Here is a 23,717-nt window from a genome sequence, read left to right as displayed (position 1 = left end):
GAACAGCCTGGCAATGCGCGGGAACAGCCCAGCCATGCACGGGAACAGCCCAGTGATGCATGGGAACAGCCCAGCAATGCGCAGGAACAGCCCAGCCATGCGCGGGAACAGCCCGGCGATGCACAGGAACAGCCCAGCGATGCGCAGGAACAGCCCAGCCATGCGCGGGAACAGCCCAGCGATGTGCGAGAACAGCCCGGTGATGTGCAGGAACTGGCTGCTATTGCTCGGTGGGAAGAAATTCCCACATGGCACCTCTCACGATGCCGCTGCGACCCAGCCACCCCGCGTCCTCCAGTCCCGCCGGTGCTGCCGAGCGCCCCTTCCTGGCCTCATGGGTTTTTAATCTCTGCTCATCGAAACTTCTGGGCAGATTTTGTTTTTCTCAGCGCTCGCCGTTTGCAGGCTTGAGCCAGCGGCTCACCTCCTGCGCCGTCCCCCGGGAGGGCGGCGGGCAGGGAGCCACCGGCGCTCAGGAAGAGCCGCTTTATTGTGCAGCGGAGCCATTGAATTCAGGGAACCCCACGCTTGTTTTAAAGATTTATTGTTTGCTGCGGAAAGCGGCTCTGCAGTGCCGTGCCGGCGGAGCCTGGGACGCCCGCGCGCCGCCGCGGAGCGGCTTTCCTCGACGGTGCCCAGCGCGGTGGCTGCCGTGCCCGTCCCGCCGGTGGCTCGGGAACACGATCCGGGGACGGGGGGGGCACTGCGATTCGGCCCCGCGCGGGTCAGCCTCCGCCGTCGGGTCGCTGCTCCCAGGATGCTGCTTGGCTGGAATGAAGCAGCCTGAGCCATAAAAGTGCTTTTTATTGGTCATTTGAGAAGGGATCCTGGCAGCTGTCACTTACCCGGTTCGGCGTGCAACCCCCCCGCCTCCGTCCCTGGTTACAAAGCAGCCTTAAAACAACAGCTAGTTTTCTAGCAAAGCCGGCAAGCGTTGCAAACCCAGAAAACGCAGGAGGCTGGCGCGCAGCCGGGGCGCCCAGCCTGAGCTAGCTTCGTCCCGGCCCTAGCGTTGCAACGCCCCAGCCCAAAATCCGTGCCTCCTGGTCCCCTTTGGCAGGACGGCAGCCGGCGGCAGGGAGCCGAGCTGCAGCCTTCGCCGCGTGCCGGCGGCCTCCCCCTCCGCCGGCGGCCCGTTACCCCTGGGCAAGGCGAGAGCCGGGCACGTCCCCGGGGGCGGCAGCGGGGCAGGGGGACCCGTGCACGAGGCTGCGCAGCGCGGTTTGGAAAGGGGGCTGACAAACGCGCCGCGTCCTGCTGCGCCCGTGTGTTGCTTCATTCAATACCATTGCCCAGGCGGTACCGGTCCAGCTTGCTTAATCGTCATCCTAGTTATGGTCTTAGCCTCTTATGGTCGTAATATCGTTCTCCCCAGCATTTTTTAAAGCTGTTATTTGCGGGGGGGGAACACGTTTTCGGCGCCGCTCCCGAGGATGCTTGGGCGCCGGGCGGCTCCGGGCCCCATCCCGCAGCGCTCTGCCGGGGGCCAGAGCAGCAGCATCCCTGCGCCCGGCCCCGCCGCTGACGTCTCCCTCGCCCCAGGGCTCCTCCGAAAGGTGCTCTGGGGCATCCCTGGTCCCCGGGGAGCCCAAGCGGCCCCGAGGCCCCGGCCGTGCCAGGCCGAGGACCAGCAGAGGGAGCACAAGAGTGCAGAAATCCCCCCGGGGAGCGGGGCTGCGGGCGGCGCGGTCCCCAGCGCCCGGCCGAGCCGCCCCGCGCCGGGCCCCCTTTGCCCCTCCAGCCCGCGCTAAGATTAAAAAGCTGCTGGCTGGTTTAATTTTAGGCCCCGTTATCTTATTGCTGTCTTCAGGCCCGTTTGGTCCCCCAGCGCTGCTTTCCTTCGCTACGGGATCGCAGCTCTGGTGAGCAGAACGGGGCTGAGCTGTCCTGCCCGCCACCGTAACCAGAACGCCTTGCCTTCCGTGCAAAGCGCTGGCGAAAAGAGGTGCCAACAAAATCGTTTCATAAAATAACAAGGAAAAGCAGCAACGCGCCGTAGAAGTGTCGCGTAGACCCGAGGCCTGTTTTCCCAGAGAAACGGGGCTCCAAGGCCGCGGCGGGAACGTCTCTGGTTCAGCTGAAGATGTGACGTCCAAAGCGGAGCCGAGCGCTGCATGGGCACGGCGGCGTCTCACTCGAAACGGGAACAGGCCTAGTTTAAATTGTTTGGCAGTGGGTTTTAACTGAATTACCCGGAAAAAAAAAAACTACTTTAAACCAACATGATCACGCCTGCTCATGAAGCCGCCTCGGTGTATTTAAGCCAATGCAAAGCTGCGGGTAGGCAAATCCTGGCGGGCCGGCGGGGCGTCCTCCCCGGGGCCCCCGCGCGGCGTTGCTGCCCGTAAACCCGGCGGGCGCTACGAGCTGGGGCAGCAGCGCGGAAGAAGGAGGGGGAGAGGGTTAAGCTTTGTCTGCAGCGACTAGCGATGGGCGAAGCGCCCGGCGTCCGCTTGCCGGCGAGCGGCGCGGGGCTGCCGGCGAGCGCTGCCGCGGGGCAGAGTGCGGGCAGCTATAACCGGAGGCGGACCGGAGGGACGGCACGCTCGGCTCTGCTTGCCCCGGCGGCATGTAAAAGCGAGCATCCCGGACGAGCTGCTCATCAGCTCGCTCGCCCTGCTTTGCTTGGGTGCCTTTGCGCGTGCACAGAAACAGCCCCCCCCCCGAACCCCTCGCCAGCCTTGCGCCCCTCTGGTTTCGTTTGCTGCGTCTCCACCGGGGCGGATTTAACAGCCCTCTTCCAGCTCCGAGCAGGCTGGCGTTTGCTCGCAGATCAAAACAATGCTGGCTGCCTTACGTCTGCAGAAAACCCCCTCAATTCTGCTTTACGGTGGAGATAAAAATCCTCCTCTCGGTTTCAGAAAACAAACAAGCGGCAAAAAGCCCGCGTGGTTCAGGACAGTCCCGTGAAAACGGAGACTTGACTGTGCGCTTGGCAGCGAGCCAATTTGATGCATTAATCTAAAGAAATAAATCACAGCAATAAGAGATAAGCACATGTTTCCCCGAAGCAAGCAGGGGCCGCTTGGCTGTGAAAGGCATGTCCTTCTCAAATAATGAGTGGGAGACTTTAATTTCATGCTTGCAATTGGTGTTTCTTCAGGGGCTTGCAGGCTGCGCGTAGAGGAGTAGCCGCACATTATCAGCCATCTATCGAAAGCCTATATGTCTTGCGCGGTTCCCATAGCTAGCAGAAAAGTCGGAGCAGACTCTTTTCCCACCCACACACTTTCACAAGGAGCGAGCGGCGCCACTGCTGCACAGGTCTGGTAAAGGGTCAAGGATTTATTTTTCTTGAGCGAGCAACAAACTGTTCCCCCCCCCCCCCCGCCCCACCACGGGCAGTAATGTTTGGTGACAGCGCGGCACCGTCCTTAGCAAGCGGTGGTCCCTGACACCAAGGGTGCCGACGCCGCGGACTGGAGGCTCGCGCCTGACCTCAGCAGCGTGCAGAAACCCTCCCCTGCGACGAGGCAGGATTTCCAAGACAAGTGCCCGAGAGGTAGGAAACACCCGAACTGCTACTTGCGAAATCGTAATCCGCCTCCTCGATGTTTAATTATACGATTGATGTGTAATAAGAGCTCAGGCAATGACTGCTGGCTTTCCAGGCAGCTCCGGGGCCATCGTGCGGGGAGGAAGAGCCCCACAGCGGGTCCCCCCGGCAGCAGGCACCGGCAGCCCGGAGCGGGCTGGTAGGTACCTGCAGAGACCTAGGCTGCCGAAATAGAAAACGTAGGCAAAAAAAAATCTGTTATTTTGTATCCATCCCGAGCTATTTATCTTTCCTTTGGCCAGCTAAAATCCAGGGTTTCCGTACGGAGAAGTCGCGCGGGCAAGGTCTGGCGCAGACGGCGGTCGCCAGCCCGAGCGCCGCGGCTCCTCCCAGACGCTCGGCGTAAGCTGCAGCTCAGTGCTTGTGGCTTGGGAAGGAGTTTCACGAGCACCTGAACCAGCCAAGTCAGATCAGGGTAAACTACAGACGTTCCTGGACACGGGAGCACGGCCGGGAGTAACCCAACCGCCTATAGAGACCGAGAGGCCCATCCTTCACGTGGGCTGCCCTGCCACCACGACGGCAGCCCAAGTTCAGCCCCCAGCACCCCAGCGTACGCAGGTTCCCGGCGGCAATGAAAGGGCCGGCTGGGCGCTCGCTGGGGCTGTCGAGGAAAGCCTGTTGCGAGCTCCTGGGGGTGGGTTGTGTCCCACCGCCCGGGCTGGAGAGTCTCCTCTCCCGCGTGATGGTCAACGCTGGGGGGGGGGGGGAAGGGTCTTTACCGAGCCCCTCGGCGAGGACGCGTCTCGCGTCCTGTCTGCTTCGGCAGCGCTCCCCCGCCGGTCTGCAACCTCCGGGGGCTGACGGCGGGCTGCTCGGCACGGGGAGCGCCGCGCGGAGCGGCAGCCCCGGCGGGCTGCCTGCCGCCGGCTCCCTCCCGCCGGGGCGAGCGCCGGCAGCAGCCACCGCTGGCCCACGCTAAGCCGTTTATTTGCCGGCTGCTCCCCAGGGTCTCTCCGGAGGGAGAGGGTGGTAAGGAGAGCAGAGGGCCCGGGCTCGGCGCGGGCTTTCTCGGCGCTATTTTTAGAGCAGCGCTCAGGCCGAGCGGCGGTTCCCGCCGCGCAGAGCCCCAGCGTGCTCGTGGCAGTGGTGGCTGCTCCCCGCGCGGTCCCCGAGGACGGCGAGCCCGGGGTGGCGACAACCCCCAAACCTGCCCAGCGCGCTGCAGGGTGCCCTCCCTTCGGGCTTGGCTTCGTTTAATACAGGGCAGCTATTTTCCCCAATCCAGCCGGGCATGGGGCAAAAAAACCCCAAAAAAACCATAAGCAGCGCTGGGTTATGGCCGGAGCGGGGCAGCTCCCCGGCTGCTGCTCCTATTCTTCACCTCCCGACGCCGGTGTCCGGGAGCTGTTGCCCCACCGCCTGACTGCTCCTTTTGGGGTAACCTGCCCCGGCGCTCCCGAGCAGCCTTGGGGCCCCCCCCCCGCCCCGCGCACGTCGCCGGAGCCCCCTGAGCGCGGCCGGCCCGGCGGGAGCGGCGCTCTGGCTGCCGGCCGAGGGACATCGCTCCTTTGTGGGGATGCGAGTGACCCTTGGCTGCGTGTTTGTCTGGCCTGGGTTTGAGCGGCTGCTTTGTGCTGGTCGCTGTTTCTCTAGGTATCTGTTCTGCTCGATTTCAGCTTATCCAGCAAACGTTTTGTTCAGACGTCAGCTGCGCTAAATCTGTGCGAAGCAATTCTCATGCTGTCCAGATGCCACCGCTGCTAAAAATAGTCCAGTCTAGTCCGTTTTCCCAGCTTCTTGCCTTTTATCAGTGCTGCTTTTAATAGTCTTTGCAATATTTTAAGAAGAGTCATTCGTTCGTGTCAGGCCAGCAGTTACTGGGAACAAGAGTCCTTCCCAGTTCCCCTGTCCTCCCATCCATGCCCCTGCGCAGAAAGAAAGGTCATCATGAATCGGGGAGTCTCACGAGAGGGCTCAACCCGCCAGCCGCGGGCTGCCGGCTGCCCCACGCGGCCCCAGCGCCGAGGCCGGCGGCGGCCGTGCCTCGGTTTCCCCATCTCCCGGCGGGCAGCACCGTGCCCTTTGCAAGCCCCGGAGCGGTGCGGTTGGAGGGCACCAGCCCAGCGACGCTGCTGTGAGCGCCGGCGGCAGGTACGCTCCGCGACGCTCTCTAACGTTTTGTTTCACGAAAAGTTTACACCATTTCGGAGGGATTTCTGCAAACCCAAGCGGCTTTTGAGGACGTTGGCACCCTTCAGGCAGCCAGAAGACTTGTAGCTTTTCCCGTGTTCGCCTTTCCGCCTCTTGGACGTTTTTGCGGCTGTTTTCCCCCCGCCGTCGGCTCCGGTTTAAGCGTGCGTCCCCGGAGGGGCGGCGGGGGGACCCGGGCGTGGGGAGCAAAGCAGCCGCCGGGACCAGGCTGTGCAGGAGCTCCCGTCCCGGGAGGCTCGGGAAGCGCCCGCCGGGCGGTTTTGCGCTTTGGGTCTATACAAGCCGGTGCAGAAAATGCACGGAAAGAAGCTTGTTCCCGTAGTTCTCCCCCCCCCCCTCCTCACCCTCGGCTAAAAAAAGCCCCCCCCCCCCACCCCAACGCCTTGCCGGGGTGCGCAGAAACTATCCAGAAATCCGCTTACCGGGGGGCGGCGGGGGGGGGTGAGCAGGTGGGCGAGGGCAGGGCGCAGGGCCCGCGGCAAGGGGGCTCTTTGTCCGGGGCGGCCGGGCGCCGGCTCCCCGCCTGCCGGCACAAAGAGGGCCAAGGGCACACAAAGGCCGGCAATTTTGGGTTTGGTTAAACTGTGTGGCAGCATTCATATGCTAAATGCCGCTGCGCTGCGGGCTGCTGCTGCAGCGGGCGGGTGTCTCGGGAGACTCGCAGACGAATCCCGGGAGCCAGCGCACGGCGGACCGGGAGATGTCATCAGCGAGCTGAGCAAGACGGGGGGGAAATACCCGAATTTGCTGTGGTTTCAGCCCGGGGCCAGGCGAGCCCAGCCAGAACAAGTGAGCAACAGGGACCAACACAGATGCATGTGCTGTCGCCTGAGAGTGTCTCTTCCGGAGGCGAGGAGCCCGTCTGCCACCTTGGCAGCCTTCGGCACGCGCGGCGTCGCCGGCGCAGTCCGCTCCGGGCTCCTCCGAGGCCTCCCCGGAGCCGCGATTATTTTGCTTTTATGCTCGCTGCCTGTGCAGGCTTTTGCAAGAAGCCACGAGGAATCGAGGGAACTTCGAAGCAGGAGTGAGGAGCAGGAACCCGCCGGCTCCGCGGCACAGCGTCGCGGCCGGAGAGCGCGGGAGCGCCCGGAGAGGCAGGGACGACGGGCACCCCGCCGTCACCCCCAGCCTCAGGGCTGGCTGAAACAGCTCTGCCGTCCTCACCCCTGCCCGCGGCAGCCGGAGGTGCGGAGCGCGCCAGCCGCCCAAACCAGCCTTTTTCCCAGGAGCAGCTCCGGGATGCTGGTGGCCGGCTCCTCCGGCCCCGTCGCCCTGTGCCGCGTCCGGCCCCAGGGCCCGTCTCGCTGCCGTGTGTGCCTGCTCGGTGCCGGGAACGGGATAAAACGGGGATGCATGTCTCATACGGACCCTGGCGTTTCGGGGTTCCCAAAATCCACCTCCGCTTTAAACATCCGCTTTCCGGATCGCTGGCTCTAGTCGGCCTAGACGAGGATCCCGTCGGGTTTTCAGTCGTATCTCTCTAAAGGAGGAGGGAATTTTCAGGACGCCGTGTTGTTCGTGATCCGCTCCCGCAGGCGCGGAAAACTAATTTAACTCCGTTTGCCACTGTCCTTGTGCTCGAGGGGCACGTGCCAGGTTTGAGCTGCTTTCGGAGGGATCCGTCCAGGCTGGCTTGGAAACACACCTTCGGCTGGCCCGGCACGCCGGGCACGGGGCCAGGCCGGTGGCAGGGCAGAGGGGCCCCGCGGTGCCACCAGCCCGGCCGGGCTCCCGGGAGCCTTTCGGGCAGAAACCGGCTTTACCCGAGAGCCGCACAGCTGCACGTGGACCCTAGCGCTCGGCACAACCCTCTTCGCTTAAGGATGGGGGAAACATTTCCAAGCCCTGTCCGTGTGTCCAGGAAGATATTTCCGCCCCCTCGAAACTCTTAATTCCCGCTCGGCTGCCAGCTGCCTTTGCCCCCCCCCCCCAAAAAAAAAAGAACAAGTTAAAAAACATGCAAAGAGTTTTGTCTGGAGCCAGCGGGCCCTTGGGGAGCGGCGGGCGGCCGTGCCGCGGGGAGGGCGGGCTGCGGCGGCACGGGGAGCCACGCGGCCCCGCTGCCCCACGCGGCGCCGAGCTCGCCAGCCCTTGCGGCGATCCAGATTGCAACGAAAGGTTTTATTGCCCAGTCATCGAGCCCGTATCGGTCAACTATTTGGCTGAAGGAGACGCATCCATTCAAAGCCAGTTTACAGCGCAAGGCTTTATTTTTATTTTAAAAGCATCTGGAAATTAAAAAACCCCTTTGGCGCTCGTCCACTTTGCAGAGAAAGCCAGGCGCGTCGTCTGGCCGAGCAGCCCTGCTCGAGCTGAACTGGGTGGCTCTGGGGCTGGGGCGCTTCTCGAAGTGGAGCATCCCGGCATCCCGGCGAACTCCCCGCGCCGCGCGCCGGTTTGTTTCTCGCGCCGTGAGCGTGACGCTGCGTCACTCGGACACAGGGACGCCCGCCGGCCGGGGGTTTGGTCCGGTCGGTACGCGCAGCCTCAGCCCAGGTGAATGGCACCAACGCAAAACAGGGCTTATGTATTTCCACTTGGGGAAGGTCACAGGTCTGACCGTCGGGGCCACCCAGCCAGCCATCCCCACGGGAGGTCTGTGCCCGGCGGCTCGGGTGCGCTCGGCCTCCGCCGCGTCCGCGGCACAGCCTTGGAGAAGTTCCCCGTGAGCAGAAACGCGTGGGCCCTGGCAGCATCTGGTGTCCCTCCGGCTGCCCGGTCCCAGGTGTCCCACCACCGTCCCCCGGCAGCGGGCAGGCCGGCTGCGCCGTAACAAGGCAGAGGACGCTGCAGCAGGAAGCTAAGAGCAGCAGCTGCCCCGTGGCGTGGGCTTTCCGCTGCAGAGAATCAACCTGCTGGGTGCTGCAGCTGCAGTCGAGGAGGGCGTCTTCTGTCCAAAAAAGTGCGTGAGATGAACAAACTTTTGTTTAGCTGGAGGAAGAGTTTCGGGTCTCCAGATACAGCTTTTACCTACCACCCGCTGAGTGCAGGGTCCTTCTTGTCATCCTCCAGTAGTAGCTGTGCCTGGGGAAGAACTGATGGACAGCAGAAAGATTTGTGCCGTGACATATGAGCTTTTTTTTCACACAACTCCTTCCTCACTTCGCTCTGTAATCGGCGTCAGGAAAAGCACCAGGGATCTTGTGGGAGGGAGAGGGGTTGGGGCAGGAGATGAATTATTTTCTCGCCCTGCGAAAGTATTCTTCGTTTGAGAAAATCTTTGCCACTCAGGTTTAGGAACTGAAAAAAATCCGCCTTCAGGTGCCCGCGCTGTGCAGGACAGCTCTAGCACGGCTCGCTCTCCCCAGCCCGCCTCGCTCAGCGCGTGGGAAGGGCCGTGCTTGCAGGTTTGGTTTCCTCTCTCGGTCAAATTGGGACGCCAGCCCTCAGTCACTGCCAATATCCAAAACTTCTCCGCAAGCAGAATTACGAATTCCCTCAGGGGCATTTCCACGGTGCCCAGACTCCCCTCCTCTCCCTCCTCCCGCAAGGGGCTCGCAGGCCAGTTCCACCACTTGCGCAGGCCAGCGAGGGCCAGGCACCGGCAGACTCGAGCAGAGACTCTCCTCTAATCTCAGCTAAGCTCTTGCAAAGCTCTACTGCACATATACAAACTAGGCTGTCTCGAAGGCTCATAAAACTGAAACAACCGTGGTCAGATCCTTATGGCAATGGCAACGCGCCCGTCCTTAACACAAAGCCTATCTTCCCCCATTGGATTTCAAGTCCTCACTTCAAAGTATGGAAGCATTAGATCTTTCCAAAGAAAGGATTTCCTGAATTATTCTAGCACTGAAAAAACAATGTATTCTTCTCTATCCTGGCTCTTGCCGGCAGTTGAACCCCTCGGCTGAAATTTTCTCAAAAAAAAAAGAAAAAGTCAATGTCCTGACAAAAGAGCAGGGCCTTATACTCAGAAGGGTCAAGCAACCTTCGTAGCTGGCTGTGCTACCAACTCTGCCTGCAAGAATATCTGCCAACTTTGCGAGCGTTGCACGTTGTTCAAAGAACTTAATCAATTCATGTATTGCTTTTGAAGTCAGACAACTTTGATTTAACAATGGTTTCAGAGCTCTGAAAATCCCCATCTTGTCTAGTTTGTCTTCCATGATGGTTCCTTACCTGTCTCCCATCATTGAATAAATCATTAGAAACATAAACCAGATGCTGGATGCTAACAACAACTGCAGAAGGCCGTGCTTCCCCCATGCTATATGGGCAATGACTAACACACTTTTAGCCTCCAGACTTAATTTAAAGCATTCTGAAACGGTGCACTGGTGAGATGAAGTCTGCCTGAGGCAATAACTTTTACATTAAAAATAATATCTGTCTGTAGCAGCAACAAAGTGAAGATCGTCCTGACACAAGACTTCCTGCGGCCCTGGCGTCTCGGCCTGTCTTGTGTGCTCTGCAGGCCGTGGATTTCACCTACATGAATCATGCCTGAAGACGTTGGAAAGGAAAACCTTGCACCACCTTGAAGAAAGCAAGATGCCTGCGTTTAAATGCACGGGAGCAGTGGTTTATGCAGCTTGTGGTGAGCATGCAGCAGCCAAGCATAGCTCCTTGCAGCAAAGTCTGTCTTATTTTCAGCTAAAACGCGTGCCTAGCGTGACAACGAACAGCGCCGAGCCTCCGGATTATTGGCGCGATGGCTGTCTCTGGCCGGAGCGGTCAGCTGCTGAGCTGGCCTCAGCCTCTGTGTTGCAAACAGGCGTTGAGCTAAAGCACTCTGAAAACCGGAATTTACCTTGCCAGGAGACAGATTACCCATGCATGGAGCTGTTGAGGGAGATAGGATGGTGGAAGATACAGCATTTCTGACCCAGAGACCTCAGACTGCAGAAAGCCTGTAGCTAGCAGCTGCTCAGGAGCTGGCCTGTTGGGAATATATATGGCTTAACAGAGGAACACACTTAACTGCACTACTAGTACAGCCAAACTAGTGTCTGGAGTTTGAGCTCTGGCAAAGAAACAAAGTTTTGAAAGCTTATTTCAATATTCTTTCACTTTCCTGTGCCTGCACACCCTTAGCCCACAGCTCAGTTAATCTTGCCATTTTATTTGCATTTTTGTTTACAAGGTTTTCTGTCTTACTCAGCTGAAGCAATAACCAAAAAGAAGAGAAGAGAGAGAAGGGAGAATAGAGAAGGAGAGGAGGAAATCTTAGGGCCTGCTAAAGCTAGGGAAATTAGTATTAGTGGAAACGCTTTCATGCAGATGTGCTTTGCCTTTGCAACATGCCAGCGTGGCGCAGCGCAGTGGGGAGCTCGGTGCAAAATTTCCCAGGGTAGAACGGACCAAAAGGGGCGTCACTAAGCATACGCCAACAGGGAGGCTGATGGGGAGCTCAGGGAAGAGTATTTGTCCTGAGACTGTTCTACAAAAAGCTCGTGGTACCGTGATGATGGTACCTCTGCTTCGATTTAAGACCTTTGCATAAACCAATTATCAAGTTTCCTTGGAAAACCTTCCATATACGAGGCTTACACGGAGGTACAAAAAAACGTAACATTTTCCCCCCTCTAATACTAGAAGCTAAAGTATCGTGCCCAGTTGGGAGCAGCATAGTACTGCAATTCTGACATCGGAAAGCCAGTGCAAGCTGTGAGTAAACGGCCTTCAGCAGTGGTTTTGGTAAATTCATCATTTTAGCAGAGCATTTTGCTTCTTGTTGCAATGGATCAGGAGCACGCATCTGCAGTCAAATACAGGGCTGGGGCCAGCGTTCCCAGTGAAGAGGCCAGATGGCCAAATCGGGCCAGCTCAGCCACACGGGACGACCTGTGCTCAGCTGGAAGGTGGGAGCGCTCCTCTGCCCCTGTCGTATCTCCCTCCTGGTCCTTCAGTGCCGGGGCTGCCTCGCTTTATCTTCACACAGTGTGGATTCATCTCATCCAAGCGGTGATCCAGGAGGGTGAAGAGCCATCGCTACCAGAGGATGCTGGAGTGGTTCATTCCTGATTGCTCTCAAGAAAAAAAAAAAAAAAACCCAAACCCGCCTTCCATGAAACCTGGCCAAAGCAATAACATAATCCAGAAATTGTTCACCCTGCACGTTTTTGGGCTGCTTCAGTACCAGGTGCCATCGTGTGAGGCTCGCATGGCCTTACGTGGCGCCTTGGGTCCCTTCCTGCTTTCTAGCTTCTTGCTCAGATTTTGGCCTTTCTCCCTGGCTCTCCTTGTGGCCTCATTCAGGAGCTCCTCTGTGCCCGTGGCGGGTGCTGTCCTTGTCTTGCCTTCACTAAAGGCTGCTCCTCTACCGAGGATGTTTCAAGCTTTAGCTCTGGACTTTTTTCATTCTGATTTTCAAATGAAGACTCAGCAAATTCTCTGGTATGGGGAACGAGGCAAAGCGAAGGCTGGCTTGAGGAGTGTAAAGACGCTGTACTCAACCTCTCCCGGGAAACCTTTGCCACCTGCTTCACCTCCCTGCTCTTGTACGACAACGGCAGCCCTCCTTGCCAAAACAAACCCCGCAGGTACGCAGTCACGCTTACAACAGCGCCAAATCTGTCTCCTGGGGAACTTACTAGAGCGCTAGAATATGAAAGACCATAATTTCTGCATTTTTAAGCTGTGTTTTTGATTAAGTTATGTAGAACACTGAGCAAAACCTGAAAAGTACCTTTTATAGAAAACATTAATTCTCTATGATGTTTTTGCCTTATAAAGAATGATTTCCCTGTCTCTTGGGTTATGGTCTTTGTACAACACAGCACGTGTCTGCTCTGGTTCCTTACAGCTCTGATACAGATCCCAGGCAAACAGCTGTCCCACGGTGCTGTGGGTTGCTCATGACAAATGGGAAGCCTTTACAGGCCGCTTGCATTTTTTTCATGTGAAAGTCTCCATATATTAGTAGCTGCCAGAGCCTAACATACTTTCCTATCTATTATGCCATCACCTCTGCAAATGCTTTCAAATGAACAACCAGCCAGATTTCCTTTCCGTGACCGAGCAGGAAAATAAGGAAGACTGAACAGAAATTATTACGTTACAGACTACCTTCTCCTTGGTCCCACTTAGCAGGCACTTTGTAAAATGATCTGAAAGGTTGTTTATGTTGGGATACATCTAAGGGGGTGAAGAGGATCCAGTGCTGCAAAAAGGGATCACAGCTGTTTCCTTTCTTACCTTTGCCTTTCTCTGATGCTGGGACCGGGATCCAGCGCAACCACCCCTGCGCTGGCAAGTGAGCACGCTGTAGCAATAGCTTTGGTGAGAATTAAGCATTTAAGTACTCTCATCAATTCGTTAGCAATTTCATTTCCTCTTTAGCTCATTACTTTTTTTCCTCCTGTTTGTGTCTGGAGAGAGGTTACTTTTAGCCTCTGCGCATAGGTGAAGGCAGCCACGCAGAGGACGGACCTTTCTGTAGAAGCAGATGCACTGCTTCACTGGCAAAAACGCTCTTTTGGAAGAAAAGAATAGGAAAAAAGACAACATTGTGATAGGAGCGTTTTATAGCAGGATATTGCACAGTTATCCCATCATTGCCAACGCAGACTTCCAAACAAGCAGACACGAAGGGAGGTACCGCGAAAGACGGGAACCACGGCTCAACATCTCGTCTGAATAAGATGTCACGATGCCAGGCACCAACTCTGTGCCTCTGGGAAAAAGATAGTATGTCTAAAAATAATAGTGATATTCAAAAATCACTTTTATGTCTCTTCTCGTCTGAATTCTTCCTGTAGATTGCTCCATCTTTTGATGGTGCCTTTTCAGACCCCTGTTCTGATCAATGGCCTCTTCTGCTTGGCAATGGGAAGTGGAGACAGTGGCTTTGACGACGACTTGCCCAGCAAGGCTGGGTGCTCTCGGTCTAGCAAGAAGGTGCTCCAAGACTTTCGATGGCCACTGACGGGAGATCACACTAAGGCAGTCCCAGAGATCCCTCTATCCTCAGAAATTGCTATGGTGGAGTAGTCCTCTGGGATTTTAAGTTATTCTTATAAACATAGGCTTGACAAATACTATTTTTTTTTTAATATCAAAGGATTACATTTGCTTTTAAATCAATGTTTATTAATAAATAGCCACTCCTACACATTAGTTGCTTTGGAGAGAGGTTGTCTTCATTCAGGATAAATGATGATCCGTTCTGCTAACTGACACGCTTTGAAAATTGTATATATAACAGATGCTAATACACACAGTTCATTTATTTTATATGTGACTAGTAATAGAGCATGTTGCATCATGGGAAACACACATTTTAGTTCTACCTTCACTGAGAAGAGGACAGAGTTGCAGTCTTGTACTTTTTACAGCTCTTCTTAGGCCCAGTTACAGCCAGCAGCAAAACTTCCACCAAGTTCTTTGGGTCTGGCTCCAGGCGCCGGCGCCTGGCAGGTCACACCTCCCAGAAACAGGTCTAGGGTAACGCAGGGCGATCTCAGGCAGAAACAAACGCTTTGGCGGTTTGGTGTCTGGTGAACCCAGTCCTAATTTAGCCACTTTTTCACGGGTACAGAAGTTGCAGAGCCCTGTTCCTGGCTCACCCAGATTTGCTTTTGCTGCTCTGCTGGCCATCCGCTGGCACTGGCAGATGACAGACCCATGCAAGCAAAGTCTTGTAATTAAATAAAGGTATTTTCTTCGCTCAGAGATGCTTCTTCGTCAATATGAAGTTGGGCTGGCATTAAGAAAAGAAGAGGAAAGCCTGAAGGGATATCGCCAGCGTTTAAGCAAGACCCCTGCCTTTTCGTTTTCATTAGCCTTGACCCTGGGTCCATCTGCAGCTGCTGCCGGTCCTACCACTGATGGCTGGACTGAGCTTTAAGCCGGTAAACCAAGCGCACTCCCTTGCGCGACCACACACAACTAACCCTCCTTGTGCATGCTGCTAGCTGACGACCTGTAAGTGGGTGCGTGAGTCAACTTCTGATTTAAAAGCATGCCTGAAAATGCTCCTAGCTCTCAGGATCGCAAAGCAAAGCTGCTAAAGGGACCCCCCACAGTTCCTCACTCAGAAGGTAAATGGCATGAAGCCTCCGATTTAAGCAGAGCCGCTGGTGTTAGAGCTGCTGCTGGAGGTGTTTCAGCCCAGCCATTGCCCCACGCTTGCAGCAGGTCGCTCGTGCACCCCGGGCAGCAGCTTTCCTCTCGCTTGCTTCCATCTCGGCACTGCCGTGTTATCCAGAGGGGCAGCCCCAGCGCGCCGCCGGGGACGGCTACGGTGGGGGAGCTTGTATCAAGGGGACTCCAGGGGCTGTTTCCGTCTCCCTTATGTGGCAGCTTCAGCAAGAAGGGACTGCCGAGGAACAGGCTCAGCCCCAACTTACGCAGGTAAGTGGTGGTGCAACAGTCAGAAGCGTAGCATATTTTATTATCCCTGCACTTGTAGGGCAGACAGAGAGCGTCTTCAACCTCTTTTAACACCTCGAGACAAGTCTGGCAGGGCTGTTTCTTCTTGTTTCTATTTCACGTGTAGCTTTTAGCATTGCACAGGAGGAGATCACAGCAGAGAGAATGGAAGATGCAAACTCTCTCTCTTCGTAGCCTCTTGGCTAAAACCCAAATATTTTAAACATTTCTGCTAGGGGTTGATTTCCCCAGCGAATCTCATAGCTCTCATCTCTAACCACTATAAACCAAAGACTGTTTACATTAGATCAGCACATGCCCATAGTGCTTTACACTTTACGGCACGTGCACATCATATATCTCTATGAATAGGAAGAACATCCGAGCAAGCCCTCTAGCGGTCTCGGCTGGGCAGATGGGGGCTGCTAACACACCCACGTGCACCGCCAGGCTGTGGGTGATAGGGCTCCAGGGCAGTAAAGGATATCCGTGGGAGGACTCGCGAGAGCTTCCCTAAAGCCTGTGCTTTGAAGACTTTGAAAGAGATGAACTAACAGAGCAACCGCAAGAAGCAAAGGTGCACTTTCTATCAGCAAACTCCCTGGGCAGCCAGACTGGGGTGATGTTACAGATATGCAAAAAGAGACTATCTAAATAGAAAATATACACCACACATTTCTAGGACATTTGCAGAAGTATCTACTGGGTATGGGAAGCAGAAGAGCTAAGTTTTGTGTTGTATCCTGTCACAGTGCAGTCTTATTTACAATTCTGTGATTGATTTCTTTGTGGAGGGAGAGGAAAAAAAAAGCATGATGGAAGTCATACAAGTGGTTAAATGGAAAGATCTGTTGATCCTGCAAGACCACTGGTAAATAATTTAACAAAGATCTTTAACGAGCCTCTTTCTAAAGGAAAAAAATAGGTCCACTTTAAACCCTGCTTTTCCAATTTGGATGTTTAAGTCAGTACTGCAGTCCTTTAAAACAGCCAGACTCTGTAGGAATTGCCATAGATAATCAGACACAGAGTTAAGGCTGCCAAATGTAAAAGGGAAAAATGTGAGAAACTCCATAACAGGCAAAACTGGGGTAGTCGCCCTTCCCCTAGAAGAGCTCACCCCAGCCCCGGAGACTGGCTGAAACATTAAAGCAAGAGGTTTTGCCCTATACAAACTAGGGTTTGTGTGAATTCTCCAGCAATCGCTCTTCTCCGTAGGAAGATTCTGCAAAGCTTTGGATAATTTTATGGAAACACCTCATTGCATATTTTAAGTATTCCCTTTACCACCCCCCCCTCCCAGAAGCATATTAACCTCGCCAATAAAATACAATTAGAGACATAACATCTTCTGGTCACTGTGGGTACCTGAACATATGGAGAAGCCTTCCCTGGCAGAACTATCTCAAAGCCACTGGAGAGGCTCGTGCGAGGAGCGTGGGTTCCTCCCCCCCCCCCAGGAGACACCTGATTCCCAGGGAAGGCAGTGCAGGGCAATTAGTCATTGTAAAACAGTCTAATGTGGCTAAAGAATTAGGAATTGTCTAGGCCCCAATAAAACCCGGTGCTTTATACGACTTGAGATGCAGTTGGAGGAATCTGGCTAATCTTTTACTCTCCTAGTAAATCATTCATTGAGGCCATCTGTGAAATATGAGAAGAGCAGCTTCGACCCAAGATTCCCGCTTAGCAAAGCTCTTACTAGCTTGGCCGGAAAGAAGCTTTCCTGATAAAGCCGATAGCTAGTCCAAACCCTCATGATTTCCAGCAGCAATAATCCTTCTGGAGAGATTAGAGAAGCAGCCCTTGAAGGTCCTGAAGTATGGGTGTGCATTTCAAAAAAGGTCAAGGGAAAAAAATCCAACAGCACTTGCCAGGGGAGGGCCTGGCCCAGAGGTGCACCTCTCGGTGCTTGCTGATCCAGCAGCCTCTGCAGAGAGGTCCCACGTACAGCCCATGGACGGAGGGCTGATCGCATCCGCCTCGGGCACCACGGGAGCCTCCACGGAGCACAGAGAGCAGCAAGCAAGGAACTTGGTATCTCGATGGCCTGGACTGAACCTTGGTTTTGTTCAAGGAGGAGTATGGACACCTACGGGGAAACTGCTACTCAGCTCTCGCAGCTCAATCCGGAACCCAGACTTCCCCATTTGCAGAAAGTTTGCACTTGGGTTGAAAGAGCGTGGTGTGCGATCGTTCCTTGAGGAGGAATGACTCTTCCGAAATAGCCCCTCTGCTCTCAGCGGCAGGCTTCTTGGTGCACATCTGCCACCTCTGCCTGGATTTGAGTCTATTTTTTAAGAAGCAATTAGTCTTTCTCTGCAGGTGTTACTGCTAACCTGGGAATAAAAGAAAGTCCTTAGGCAAATACTTCATAGGGCAAAATAAACAAAATCTTAGCTTACAGGAGGAATGGGCTGAACACCTAACCACAGCATTCAAGAACGTGAGTTACAGGCTGCCTCCTCCATGAATTAAGATGATACCATTTTTGACTTTTTTTTTTTAAACCTTCCAGTTTCCAAACTTTTAGGAGCTGCAATTCCCAGATGGCTCAATAGCTAGAAGGAACAGAGAGTTTCAAGGTGAAAGACGAGATTTGGCTCCAACTCCTGGAGCCAAATATTTAAAGGGAAGTGAAGTGAAATCCCAAATAGAAGGCAAAATAAGATCACACAAAACACTCAAAGCCTGCAATCTTATCTGGTGCTGGGCTCCTAGAGAGGGCATGGCTTGCAACCTTTCCTTATGACTTTATCTTTCGCTTACGTACAGCATGTGAGTGCCAACCTCCCTAGCTGAGGCACAGCACTCTCATCTGCTCCTCACCGACAGCCCCGGCTCAGGACAGAGACGCCATCAGCCACACACACACCTGCCTGCTCTCCTGGGGTTCCCGTCACCGTGCCCTGTGGTCCCTAGTGCACTGACACATGGCACACAGAAGATGAGGAGGTCTCACCTTTGAAGACCGTCAGGCGTTATGCCTCTTGCAAAACCCTAGGTATTTATATTGTGGTTAGGCACCTTGCAGACATACAGACCAAGAAGTCCAAATACACCCCCTCCTTCACTGATACATATGCTTAAGCTTGGGCGTAATGTTCTCAGTTTAGTGTTAAAGGCTTTGGAACGCCTGAGCCCAAAGGATAGAGCTCCCAATGATTAAGTCAACTTTGGGAAGTGATTATGCCTTGGACCAGCACATGTCAGACAAACAGTAGGAGTGTAAGTTCCTAGGAAGCCAGTGATCCTCCTTGCTATTTGAACTTTAAGCAGACTTTGGTGTGATAATCCCTCCGTGCTGTGGTTTGTAAGGTTTAACTACTCCTACTGTTTTCCTTGGCTCTCTGGTGTTCGCTGTGCTGGGCCTTGAGGTCAGTAAATGTGTGCAACGCATCAAATGTTCTGCTCTCTACCTAAAACCTTCTCAGATCTAAGCAAAGCAGTGTTCCATCAACCATTACACTGATCATCTTATTAACGGTGCATTTTCTGTTGTGGAGAGAAATAAGGCAAGCAAGACTGAGACTTGCTCTATTTTTGTTTTAAAAGCACAGAGTTCTTCCTCCCACCTTACTAAGGATATAATTGTTGAGGAAAACATTTTTTCCCTGTGTATTGGCTAGGGATGTTACAGAAATGATTCCCCCATTTCCAATTATCTGCAAAAAATACTATGAAGGAGAAATGGTTGGGAAATGAGCCAGCATCCCGCCCCTGTGTCAGAAACAAAGGGGAGGGGAAGGGAGATGGTATCCAGAAGGTAACAGAGAAGTGCTCAACTTCAGCCAGATCGTGGCAGGACCAGGGATGTGGCTCTAAGGATTGCCCTGAGCAGAGCTGTAAAGAAGATGTGCCCAGGGTCCACCCCAGCATGGTAGAGGTGATGCAAGAAAGGGATCTCATGTCTACGTGTTATCTGGGCTCTGGGACAGAGGGTTTTTCCATTAGCCAGGCAGGACTCGTATCATTCAGCAGAAAGCTACTCTGACCTCCCTAGCACAGCACACTCGGTGCATCCTCTGCACTCCAGATCACACCCAGTGAAGACTGCAGGATCTCTTACAAAACCTCCTCCCTGTGCAAGAGCCGGAAGCACAACTTTCATAAGGCTATCTGAAACAGAGAAAATCATCCAAACCCTTCCCTTTGCAAGCAGCGTACCCCTCCTGGAGTTCTTTGTGATCTAAGTTGTTTGGGAAGTAAATGAAGCTGAGTGAGCCAGAGAGACATTAACGGTTATTTCTCCAAGAAAGCAGAGCTTAATTTTACCAGGGGGACCTTGTGTCTGCCATGACCCCTCCAACGGCGCACAGGAACGCAGGAGGAATTAGCCAGCAAATTCTTGCAGATCTATGAAGAGTTTTGTCTTTGATCTCAAAAAAATATCCCCCTTCCTGGAAAAAACAAACCTCAACAAGCAACACCTAGTCTTCAGTTAGCAACATGCAGCTTCTCCATAGCCTGTAGCCCTTTTCTAGTTCTCGCTAAGCAAAATAGTCCTTGGGCTTGTAACCTGTTTGGAGACCTTCTCAGGCTGCAGGTAAGACGGTCAATGTGTTAAAAGCAGGCCACGCTGGTGAGCGGTACCCCTCGAAGAGTGGCCTCCAGAAAAGGAGAGTGGAACGGGAGGCAGGGAGGAGGATTACCGACCTCAGAACCGCTTGTCTTTTGCTTATGGTTAATATGTGTTTAGCTAACTGGCAACTGAGATCAACAGCTAGTATTTTTCCATGCAATCCTAGTGAGCTAGCAGTTGGGTTTCATTCAAGTAATTGTTCTAATGGATAATAATGTATTATTATGACTGGAGGGCTTATTATTAGAAGGTTGCACTAAATTCAATAACCCGAACTCACCATATATTGTCCCTCTGGTGGGGGGGGTTCAGTTGTCTGAGAAGGAGCCTCGGAGAGTTGCGTGATCATCCCTAAAACCTTCTCCCCTAAATTCCGACTTTGGAGAACAAGTTGTTCATCATATACTGAATTCACCCTTGGAGTACCTCCAGTGAAAACAAAAGGAGTAACAACAGGAATGGATTAGGCCCAATTGCTTTCACATTTCTCCAACTTGAATTTCCAGTTCCAATACTAAAGGAGGAATAAAAGAAAATGTATGGCACAATGACAATATACACGCTTCAAAACGTAAGTCCGCCTATGCCGTGAGTTCATGCCTTTGGGAAGTGCACCAAGGTGAGCTTCTGTAGGCTTATCCATCAGCAAAATCCTGCTCTCCTCCAGCAGAAGTGATGTATATTACCCCTTCTGCCACTGTATTGTAACAGTTTTTGAACAAAACAGTCAAATTCATCCCATAGTTCTGCGCTGCTATGCTTGAGACTTACTGAGATAACACATCTGAAGAAAACTAGTATCTGCCAAGCTGAGATACAAAGTCACAAGGATTTCATTTAATGAAAACATACTGAGTAAAATTAAATAGTATATGTTCTATACCAAGCCATTTTCTAGGGGGCCTTATGCATAGATCACTCCTGATGAGCGGTGAGCATAATCTCACCCACAGATCCTTTTCAGATAGATCATCTCTTTGGCATCTGCAGTAAAATAGATGTGAACCAACAGAAAGCAAGCGGGTAAGGACTGAGATACCGAACACCACTCTCCTTTGCTGGCTGTCAAGGCAGCTTTCTCTTGATGTTTGCTGCGTCACTCACTCGTTAGCTTTTAAGCAAGTTACTTTTGGCTTTGACCTATTGTTTCCTGCCTGTGCTGATGAGCCAGGAGTGTGGAGTAGCTTCCTTTGGGCCAGATCTGCAGCGCGCGCTTTCAGTGGCCGCCACATGAAGTTAGCTTAAGGAAAAGATGTTGCTCTTTTCTTTTCACTGGAGTTGTTCCAGGGTGGGATTCGGTGTTTTACGAAGGGTGTAACAGAGTTGCCCAGTGATCAGAAACCCAAAGCGCGAGTCAGAAGTCCTGCGTTCAATTCCTAGCTCATACTAAATCAACACTAATCATTTACCCTCTCTGTGCTTTCACATACACACTCAAGAGGTTAAAAAATAACGATGATATTCATTTAAAATTATTCCTCAACAAATAAGAAATATTAGAAACATCACAGAAGCAAAAGGATTAAGTCTAAGACCAGGTTTGACCGAGGAGCTTTACAGAGTAAACGTACAGCTTCATCCAGCTGACACGCTGGAAACGGAGTAGCTCAGCTCGGTTGCTATCTAGTTCAGAAATCACTGCACATTGTTTGCAAACTTATCGGGAGTGACTTGAATTGTGAATTAGCTTCAGCAAGGCAGCTGGCAGGCTGCTGAAGCACACAATGCCTGCTGAATCTGCACTTCCTGCTGGAGACGTGCGAAGGAGAAGGCAAACTATGAAAGAGCAGAGAAACCGCTCCCAACTCGAGACAAAACTACGTGCAGCCCAGTCACAACAGGGCCCATCACCAATCCGGGCTCCACACCAGAACTCCGAGCAACAGCAGCACTGATAATACTCAACCCGCCTACAGCACATGCCACGGAAAGATCTCAAAGCACTTTATGGAGGAGATCAGGCTTATCCACCTTCCCCCACCTCTGCGCGGGCTGGTTGGGACTGCAGGGCTGCAAGGGCAGCGGTCCGATCCTTCCTGACCTGCGCCTGACCTGCGCTGTAACCCTGGCGGGGGCTCTCCGGCACACAGCTCACAGCTGGAGCTTGGTCCTCCTTGCATATCGGCTTCTGGTAAATAATCCCAGTCACAGCCACAGCAGCAGCAGACCCCAAGAGGCGTGCTAGCCAGCCTCACCCAAGCGCTCACCTGGACGTGGTGCCAGAGCACGGCTACGGGGCCAGACGCTCGCTCCGCACGGGCAGATGTTCCCCTGGTCCTGTGGGGTACAAAGCTGAATCTGCTGTAAAGTCTCCAAGATCCAGGTCTGCGTCTGTCCCTGCGGAGAAATAACGGAAAGACAATCTTCCCGCGCGCGGTTTGATGGGAACGCCGCAGCATCAGCCTTTCAGGAAAAGACTAAACCTAACTTAAACATGCCACAGCATGCTTCTAAAAGACTTCATGGCCCTGGGAAAACAGCCAATATGTGCCATATTCTTAAAAAAGCTCTCCTTCTGTGACTAGGGCCTTTTCATCCAGCTCAGGTTGTCAGTGGATTTGATCAAAGTCTCTCTAGCACAGGATTGAGTCATTCTTGCGTTCAAACAGCTTCCACCTGTTTTATTTTGATCAGTTGTAACATTATCAGTATAACGAAGAAAGACATCATTGACTCTGAGAGGAAGAGTGAAAAGAAAGAAAACATTATAAGCTGTTGCAGGGCAATCACAATTTAGATGTGCTTCAGCTAACACCACCACTGCTCATTAAATACCACTCTGTGCTTTGCAAGCCACGATACGCCATCCTGTGGTCATAAGATAACCATTAACTTCTCGCTCCTTCTGCTCCAAGGCACTAAGCGCAGTCAGATTGCACCTAGCGTGTGCTGACGCGGTAAGTACTATATGCACCAAATTCCTCGTTGCTACTACAAAGAAAGGCTACACAATTGTAGATGCTGTCTGGAAAATACCTGATAAAGCCCAATAAGTGCAAGTTGTATGATGTGGCTGCTGCACGGCTGGCTCGCTGTCTGCAGAGCTATGCCACAGCCCCTCTTCCTCAGCACCCGCCTTACTGGCAACAAGCTAACCATGATGGTTTTAACAGGAGAACCATCGTTTCCTCCATGCCAAGCAGTGTCCCAGCCTCCCACCCTGCTGTGCCATCTCCTTCCTACTTCCCCTTTCTCCTCCAGCTTAGTAAGCTCTCCACAGTCCCTTGTCCCAGCAGGTCCCTTGCTCACCCACCATGCGCTGCTCTTTGGACAGCTCTGTTCCACTCCTACATCCTCAACATGCTCGGTTCCTCTGTCATCTCCCCTCTCCCTCGCAAAGACCTTTGCCCACCGGTACCTAGGACACACACCAACTTTCAAAGGAAGCTGGCAATCACGCTCCTGGAAACAGCAAGTTGAGCATCCAGCTTTGCTTTAGCTGGCCAACAAAACAGGACTCTCATCTTCAAGGCAGAAGCGATCCCAGCCGGGGGAGGTGGGGGGAAGCTGTGAAAGCAAACACCCAAATCCAGCTTGCCCTCCATACCCCTCCTTGTCCCCCACCTCTCTTTCAAATGTGCACTTGATCCTGCTCCGCGAGCTGTAACCTGGCCCGCTCTCCCCATGCTGCCTTGCATTGCTCTTGCTGCTGGGTTTTAATACGGGGGAGGGAAAAAAAAAAAGTGACCAGCAGCAACAACAGTCCTCAAAAGGCAAATGTTTCCTATTACAGTACAAGCTCTTTCAAGCTCTTTGATGTTGCTTCTCCCACACAAACAAAGCTGTTTCTTTCACAGCCTGTTCTCGCACACGAACAAGATGTTACACGTACTGTACATAGCACATCCTCAACTCTTATTTAAAGCACGTTTGTCCCAACTCACTATACTTTGTTCTTTGTGTCATTTTTCAAACCAATGCTCATACATCATAGGCACGGAGGCATTTTTATTCTAGTTTTCCCTTTCCCATTTATTTTTCTTCCAAGTTCTTAGAGGTCCTGATCTTAAGTAGAAGTATCAACACCGAAGTAGAGTTGAGACTAAGCTGTGGAGTTCATGGCTGTAGCTGAATTTTCCCCAAGTGTGAGGAGCTCACAGAGCAAACGGT

At 53.4% G+C, this 23,717-nt stretch overlaps 1 protein-coding gene across 1 annotated transcript; it reads right to left on the bottom strand.

Moving 5' to 3' along the window:
- Positions 1 to 7,923: 7,923 nt before the first annotated feature.
- LOC138068812 (uncharacterized) lies at positions 7,924 to 23,250 on the bottom strand. The gene is made up of 4 exons (XM_068957549.1): positions 23,172 to 23,250; positions 21,815 to 21,944; positions 8,685 to 8,745; positions 7,924 to 8,600 (listed from the first exon to the last, which is right to left on the bottom strand). The coding sequence occupies exons 1-4, from the start codon at positions 23,243 to 23,245 to the stop codon at positions 7,924 to 7,926; spliced, it is 942 nt and encodes a 313-aa protein (XP_068813650.1). The 5' UTR covers positions 23,246 to 23,250.
- Positions 23,251 to 23,717: the final 467 nt, after the last annotated feature.

Source organism: Struthio camelus, chromosome 11 (assembly GCF_040807025.1).
Source record: "Struthio camelus isolate bStrCam1 chromosome 11, bStrCam1.hap1, whole genome shotgun sequence".
Lineage (NCBI taxonomy): Eukaryota > Metazoa > Chordata > Aves > Struthioniformes > Struthionidae > Struthio > Struthio camelus.
This window is presented reverse-complemented; position numbering and strand designations above follow the sequence as displayed.

What these genes read in the sequence shown, in the direction of transcription:
- LOC138068812 (XM_068957549.1), bottom strand. Translation starts at nt 23,245, where the DNA reads ATGCAAGGCAGCATGGGGAGAGCGGGCCAGGTTACAGCTCGCGGAGCA. An exon ending in AGTGCACATTTGAAAGAGAG is followed by an intron (nt 21,945 to 23,171) that starts GTGGGGGACAAG and finishes ATTTCTCCGCAG; the next exon opens with GGACAGACGCAGACCTGGAT. An exon ending in GACCCTGCACTCAGCGGGTG is followed by an intron (nt 8,601 to 8,684) that starts GTAGGTAAAAGC and finishes TTTTTTGGACAG; the next exon opens with AAGACGCCCTCCTCGACTGC.